We start from the raw sequence: 8,397 nt of genomic DNA on the forward strand, positions 1-8,397 counted from the left end.
CTTAGTTACTGTTGCTATGCTGGTTATTCAAGGATGAGTGCCCAACAGGGGGTTAGAAAACTCATAGCTATGTCACAGTAGTTTAAATATGGAAATTGTCTGTGTTTAAAAATAAAACAACTTGATGGAAACTGGTATAATTACTGTTTAAAGGTGAAATGGTGCCACACTCCTCCTTACAGTTGCTTTTTTCTTTTTTCTTTTTTTTTTTACAACATATCACCATGACATCTCTGCCTAGTTACCATGACACATATTCCAGTTAGAAATGGCAGCTTAGTAGTAACAGTGAAAACTCAGAGACAGAGAAATAAATAAATGAAAAACAGAAGTAAAGCATAAAAAATAAAAAATAATATTACATGCAAATACATGAAATTCCTGTTCTTTGACTGCAAGTGAAGATACACACAATAAAGATCCAGTATGTAACATTTAAGAGGCTCTATTGACAGCAATGGAATATAATATTTATATGTATGTTTTCATTAGTTGATAATCCATTTAAAATAAGAAACGTTGTGCTTTTGTTACCTTAGAATGAACCATTTTTATCTCTCGAGCAGGTCCTTCTCTACGGACACGGACATCTTATTAAAATTCAGGGCTCTGATCAGATTGTAAGACACTATTTCTGAGTTAATTCTGAACTGACCAAGGTTTTTCTTCAACAAACATTTGTACCCATTACTTTAGATATGCACATGGCTACATACATAATATAATGCTAAAAGAAGCTAAAGCTCAGTAAAAACATCCCGACAAGCTGAGTATCCATGTGGAAGATGGGGGATAAATAAACAGTTTTAAGTTTAATTGTAAGTTTGCAAATAGGAATGTGATGGATTTTGCTTTTATTATTCAAGTCTAAATTTTCACTCGTAGCAATTTGATAAATACAGGCTCTGCTCACAATCAAGGTTTATATGACCAGTGATCACAGTTACACATTAATGAATACGGGTACATAGACACATTACATACCGAGGTCAAATTCTATTGAAATTGTGAATAACAGGGTCAAGTCCTTTTTAATGACTTGCTACCATTCAATATGACAAAACTGTTCCACAAGTTGCACACTGAGGTGATGATGTCAACCTATAACACAATCGCCAAATTAAACTACTGTGGAGGTGGGAGAAGGATAATCCAGCAAGGTGGCATTTGATTCTATATCATTAATTAATGAAAGCTCATTACACTCCTTGGGGAATGGATTGTAATTGGATATGCTCATATGACACATACAAACATGTCCCCGCACTTGGCACTGGCCCACCTAAGTTGAATTATACAGTAGAATAAAGTCAAGAAAGTTATTATTTCATCAAGTTATTATTGCAATGTAGACTTTATTTTTATCTGAAAACAAAAGATGACACTTTAAAGTCTTTAAACCTGCATCAAGTCAAAAGATCAAGAACTGAAATTGGCAAAAGTTTTGTCGTCCGTCTGTTAATGTGAGGTGGAATCGAAAGAGGGATCAAGATAAAGATGAGAAAGAAGATGAGTGGGCGGTTCTAGTAATGCAAAAGCACTAGAGCAATGAAATAATGATGAGCATGACCAGAGACTAGCTTAAGTTACGTCCTGTGCAGTCTAAAAGTATTGGCTTAGCTAGAACAAATGGAGAGAACGAAGTAACAGAAGGAGGAGAGCTGCTGAAAGCCTTGACAGCAGATTTGAACAGGACAGCAAGCAGTTACAGTAAGTTAAATATGTCTTAATGTTTATACTTGGGATGTTGGTACACTATTTATTAGTGTCTGCAGGGTAAGTTTATGTCATTTTGTGTTATTTATTCTTTTAAAATAAGTGGTTAAAAGACATCAACCATCAGGTAGTTGCTGTGTTAAACTTTGTTCAGGGCCATAATGTGATTTTGTTGCTGCACATTATAAAACATGATTAAATGTAATAGACCCAAAACATGTTGGGTTTTTTTAAACAGGTGATAAAAAAATCAATTTTATAGACACATTCAAATTACATATTTCCACAAAAATTGCTTCCATGAACAACCTGACAATTCTGACTCTTTAAATGTGGTCTTATTTCTTTAGTCTGAAATACTCAGAGTTCACAAGTCAGTTTGACTTTCACTGAATCATCCAAATGCTTAAAAATGTGTTTCTGTGCTCCACAAACTAGGATGCAGATGATGATAATCGCGCCCCGTCTGAGGTGACCACAAGTGCCAGTAGTGATGAGGTCAGCGGGGGTTGGACCTATGAGTGGAGTCTGGTCCACAGTCTGAGTCCTGAGTGGGAACTTAATATCTGTGACACTGACATACAATCCAGGTGACTGTATCCTGTATCCTGATTTTAGAAACCACTTTTTACCAAGAACAGTCTGCCTGAGGAGTGAGAACATATGAAACAGCACTCTCTGATAGAGAAAGACACCTAAGCCTGTGGGGTTTGTTTCTGAGTGTCACTGAATGAGCTGCTTTACATTAGCTTTTAAGAATCTAATCTGGTTTGGTTATACAGACAAATTAAGTGTTGGTTCGCTGTCTCATAGCGTTGTTTTCAACCAAAGCAGGTAGCCATTTTGCACGAAAAAGCTCTGACAAACCTGACGTTGTTACCTGCCCAACATCAAACAGTTAGCAACTAGTCGGTAAACATAGCACAGCATATACCAGCTAAAGAGCCAGCTCTCAGGAATTGGTGGATACCAAACACAGAGTTAAAAGGAGAGTGAACATTCATCAGGTGGCCAGAAACTCAACTCCAAATTAAAGGTAAGGCTGCTCTTGTTGCTCTTACTCTGTGTCTAAAGCAGCTGTTTGTCATATTAACTTCGTAAGGTATTAATGTGTCAGTGTTGTGTTTTTAGCTTGTTCTGCTGCCCCCGAGTGGACAAAATGTATGTTGCTTTAAATGTCCAGTGTGTAGGATTTAGTGGCATCTAGTGGTGTAGTTGCAAATTACAACTCATTTGCTTCACCCTCCCTTTCCAAGCAAGCGAGCCAGTGTTGGGGTTTGGTCCCTTCGGGCTACCTGTTAAGAAAACATGGCAGTTCAACATGGCGGCCTCCATGGAAGGTGACCCGCGCCGCTCTGTAGGATAGAAACGCTTCATTCTAAGGTAGCAAAAACACAAACGATTCCTATATTCAGGCTGATTAACACTAATGAAACATGACCTTCATGGCAACCATTTTTGTTCAATTTCTTCCAATAGATCCTCCTAAATGTTACACACTGGACCTTTAAGTTTTTTGCTGTTGAATGTAATTTCTCCTTCAAATCATGTCCATATCATGTTACAGTGGATTAATCAGCACAAAGCTTATATTACAGACATATTCACATTTTGGCAGACCTAAACATGTGAATGTTTCTCTCTTTCAATACACACAAGCTTTATAATGTTTTGTCTGCAAGCTGCACACATTACACGTCTACCAATAAAGCTGCTTTGTGATGCTGGATATCAAAGGATTACAGAGGCACTATCTAACGTTAGTGAGTACTGTTTGCTCAGTGGCATCCGACAGTTTGTGTTTCAGTTGTAAATTTCATTTGGGCAAACAGGGCAAATCTAATGGATCTCAATTGAGCTCTTTTCTGTTACAGTCCTAGTTTTGATTAAGGAAAATCAGATTGGGTGTATTTGTACAGAAAATGTTGCTTTGCGCTGCTATAAAATAAAATGAAAAACTGAGATGATTGTGAGATTATTTATATCTCTGAAGGGATGTATTATGTTTGCTGTCAGAGTTTTGTTGTTGAGGCAGTCATTAAAGCGGACCAAGTCACACATGAGGCTTTGCCTGTGATTATACTTTCACCCATTTGTCCATTTGTTGTCATGCATTAACTAGTTAACTAGTTCGTAAGTTAGTTAAACCAACTTATATTATCATTTGTAGGCCTTCTCCCTGGTCACAAGGTCAACTGACAGTCCAGTATAACATATTTTACAATAGACCTTATTCACAGCAGCCATTTTGACATGAAATAGTAGGGTAAACAGACTACAGCTTCCTCATCTACATATCATTGACATTGTACTACCCTGCTTCAGCTCTCCAAATCAGTGTGACTGTCCAGAGAGGAGCAGATCCCTCAGTCCAGAGAGGCTCTGCGTGGCCCAAAGAGATATGACCCGGTTGGACCCTTCTCCTCACCGTGGCACTGAAAGATCCTGGATGGATGAGAGGAGGGGCAGAGACAGGTCCCGTCGGGCATCAGGTATAGTCACAGATGCACACACGTTGGTTCCTCAAATGTACAGAGGACAATCTTGACTTGTGCTATTGCTCTCTTACAGACTACCAATTCAGTGCAATGACCTCAAGCTTGTATGATTTTCAGAGTCTAGAGGAGACAGGGGACAAGAGAGTGGCTACTTCTCTCCAGACAGAAAAAGTGATGGTGAGCGGCAGATGGAGGAAACCAACAAACGGCGGTATCGTTACTATGAAAGGGGGCATCCTCTTCCAAGCAATTATGTTCTTGAGCCCAAAGCCTGCGTCCCCTACAGGAATGTCAACCTTGGCGTGCCTTCCCAGAGGAGGAACCCAGAGACGTACATGCTGGAAGTTTGGAGAAGTGAATCCCCAGAGAGATACACATACCACTCCAACTTTAGGCGAGGAACTGATTCAGAGAGGAATTCACCAACACGTCACAGCTCTGTGAGCCCAGACCGCTACAAGTTAACTGAATCTCCTGTGGAAACCCAGCGAAGGAGCTCCCTCTCCAGGAGTCAGGCCCGGTCTCACGCCTCCTCTCATGGCTCCTCTCAGCTTCCATCACATGGTGCTTCTCGGCATACATCTGGCAGGTCCAGTCCATCCCGAAGGAGAGGGTCCATTGCCTCTCGGATGGTCTCACCCTCTAGAGCCACCCCTTCTCACAGGCACACGGACTCTTACCATTTACAGAACGGTGAATATGAGGCTCAAAAGGGATGCAGTCGAGAGTCAAGGAGTGCTTCACAAGCTTCAAACAAACACAGCTTGGACTCTGAGAAACTCTACAGGAATCTGGAGTCTATCTCACGCCGTGCATCCTCTGCCATCCAGCAAAAGTCATATGAGGGATCTCAAGCATCTCCACGAATCAGAACAGCTGTCAACAGCTTGGCCAACACTCGCTCTCACAACAGCCGTGAAGTATCACCACCCAGGAATGGCTATAGTACACACAGCCCAACCCCACAAAGGGAGCCCTGCTCCAGAGATAGCAGACTGAGTCCTTCTCAAGAGTCCTGGAAAGGGTCCTCACACTCTTTACTCAGCCTCCCACCCTCTCGTGGTTCCTCCACATCAAGACGAGGTGCAGACTCTCAGGGGCTTGGTGGTTCACTGTCACATGTTGCAATCACAGAGACTGATAAGGGCAATGAGGGGAACAATGTGGTCTGCGGTGGCAGAAGTGTGAGCAACATGAGGCGAGGCATGGAGGCCTTACTTATCTCTGAACCTAAGAAGGCTGCAGTAGAAGCAGAGGAGGTATGTATTTCAGGTATTATCGATTTTCAGCCAAGCTAGCGGAGTAGCTCTATGGATGATAATGTCGGTCTGTCAGTCTTACAGTCGGTCAACTACTTTAGTCTACTGGACTAACAACTATTGGATGGAGTGCCATGAAATGTAGTACAGACCTACTGGCTTTGGTGATCCCTTGACTTTACCTCTATCAGGTCAAATTTATATTTTGTTCAATACTTCTGTTAATGAAATTTTTAAAAAGGACATCCCCATACTTTGTGTTTGATGCTAATTAGCAAATGTTAGCATGCTAACACACTAAAATAAGTTGGTGAACTAATACAGTCAACATGTTAGCATGCTAATGTTAGCATTTAGCTCAAAGCAACATTATGCCTAAGCACAGCCTCACAGAGTGACTAGCATGATTGTAGACTGTTATTAGTCTTGTTATGTTTTATGTTAGACAAAACTTTCCCTGCCACATATCTTGTAAACTATTGATAAATCTGTATGAATCTGAGGTGACGATGACCATAGACGACTACATTGTCCTGGCTGATATTCCAAAGATCCAGCTGGAGTCAGAGGAAGAGATTCCAGGGCTGAGGAGGAGGAACCAGAGTCCCAGCCCATGCAGGGACCAGAAGCTGAGGACTTACAGGTTGGTGGTACCGTATGGTATCATGGTACAGCATTGACCTCAGATAGCTGTAACAGAAGTCCCACAAGCATGCATTCCTAGTGTATGCATTTCTGTAAAGTGCTCCTTTGGTGGCTGGAAGTTCAGGGAACAAATTACTTTGATGCTGTTGACTATAAGTAATTGCTTTAGTTATGGCTTAATAAAAGAGGAGTGCTCTTCAAGCTTTTGTTGTGCCTATAGTGTGTTTGCGTCAAAGATTTAAATATATGTTTGTGTCTAAAGGTATCAAGATGAAACAGACATCTACAGTTCAAGGCTTGAGTCAGATGAGAGGGGGAGAGGCAGAGAGAGAGGCAGAGACAGACGAGAGAAATGTCGGGACTCTGAGAACGGACGATCATCTCGGAGACAGTCATCCGCATCTGTTCATACACAAGTACGATGCAATAACTGCAGACGTGTTCACAATAAAAATCCATGTTGAAACAACAGAACTTCTAATCCTGTCTGTGTGTTGTATCCTAGAGTTCAGATGATCGAAGTGGAAAACACAGATCTTCAAAGGTGAAGGAGCGAGCTCCTACTGAACGCCCACAGACACAGGTGAGCACAGTCCCATGACTTTCTGCATCTGTATAAATCACATGAGTGTTTCGAGGAAAATGGGTCATTCATACATTCATTCTAAAGTAGCTCCCTGATATTTATTTCAGCTCTTTTACCCCAGGCGCCCCTCACACGGAAGCAACTTGCAGGAAAAAAGACATTACTTAGCACTCTATGTTTTAGGGCAGCATGTGCATATGATTTATCATCTTTATAAATAGATTCTAGGAGGGTTCAAACCAATGTATTCTGCAGTATCAGCCCTGCAGTGTCATGCCTAAAACCACTGAGTCAACAAACGCTGAGGGATGAATAGTCACAAAATATAACATTCAAAATGTAACTGTGAATCACATACAACCATGCAAAAGTTTGCAGTAGTTCAGAAACCCTGATACAACATTTCAGCTGATGTGTGGGATCTCACATTTGTGACTTCCTCATTTCAATTCACACCATGCATTTTCTTCACTGTCAATGTCTGTTTCTTTCTCTTCTCCTCACACTGGACAATATGGTGCATGGATGGTAAGTATTTAATGTTATTTTGTGTTAACAAGCTTTAATAGCACCTGCTTGCTTTTAAGTCAGTCTAATAATGTTTCATCAGTTCCTCTTTCTTCTCTTGTTTTCCACCGTTTAACTGTGACGATCAGGGTTTGAAACAATTACACCTCTTCCTGTTTTTACGTTCTCGTTCTGCAGTATATTTCCCATTTTTTATGCTTCTCTCTGCATGAATTATGTAGTTATCTCACAAAGACACGTTGTCTGCCTCTGACAGTTTCCGTTTCCTCTAGTTTCACAGTGAAGTGTGAGACAGAAACCACTACAGAATGTACTCAAAGAGCTTCCTCTTAATACTTTAATTGCAGATGCTCTTACTTGAAGGGATGGATGTCCAGACTAGATGAACAAGGCAAGGTAAATGGTTTATGAAGTTGTTCTTCTAATATACATATATATATTTATTTTTTAAGCTATCTTTATGCTGTAACCACAATCTCATGCACCCTGACAGTACAGATCAAGACTTGACCCCTGAACTATCTAAAGAATCTCACATACTATAGTAATGACAATGTCAGTAGATGTATATAACACAAACACAACAATTTAATTTAATTTTGTCAATGTTTACTGTGTTTTGCTCAGTGGAGGAAACTCTGGTTTGTTCTGAGTGATACGTCGCTGAGGTACTACAGAGACTCGGAGGCTGAGGAGGTAGGACCAGATATGTGACGTGAAAGTGGTTTATTCATTTCAATCTACATACAATAAATTGAAAGGGTTGTCGCTTTTGCCACCATAACGTGGTGAATATCTTCAGTTTCACTCATTCTTCTTTGGTGTTTGGGTTAGAAATGTATTTGACTAAATTTAAGCTCTTCTTGTTGTGGTGCAGTCAGATGATGTGGACGGAGAGATCAACCTGACATCCTGTGTGAATGTGTGCGACTGTGATGTAGAGAAGAACTATGGACTCCGAATACAAGTATGTATTTACTGTACTTGTACTGTACTGTGTTTTGCTCATTTTGTTGTACAGTACAGCATCAGACACACAAATGGACCCTCAGACACTCCTCACACCTCCCCCCATTTCCACATCAATTACATGTTTGGTTGCTTCCTGTTTAACAATGTGTGTGTGTGTGTGTGTGTGTGTGTGTGTGTTGATTTCATCCAGATC

At 40.7% G+C, this 8,397-nt stretch overlaps 1 protein-coding gene across 1 annotated transcript in view; it reads left to right on the plus strand.

Annotated features, from left to right (window-relative positions):
• The first annotated feature begins 7,517 nt into the window (after positions 1–7,517).
• Positions 7,518–8,397, plus strand: part of LOC118327608 (TRIO and F-actin-binding protein-like) — a 5,690-nt gene continuing 4,810 nt past the window's right edge. Inside the window, exons 1-3 of the mRNA XM_035661030.1 lie at positions 7,518–7,628; positions 7,860–7,928; positions 8,110–8,199. Coding sequence (XP_035516923.1) covers positions 7,602–7,628; positions 7,860–7,928; positions 8,110–8,199 — 186 coding nt within the window. The 5' untranslated portion in view covers positions 7,518–7,601. The remainder of the gene's footprint in view (positions 7,629–7,859; positions 7,929–8,109; positions 8,200–8,397) is intronic.

Source organism: Morone saxatilis, unplaced genomic scaffold (genome assembly GCF_004916995.1).
Source record: "Morone saxatilis isolate NCDOM2014 unplaced genomic scaffold, NCSU_SB_2.0 Contig17, whole genome shotgun sequence".
Classification (NCBI taxonomy): domain Eukaryota; kingdom Metazoa; phylum Chordata; class Actinopteri; family Moronidae; genus Morone; species Morone saxatilis.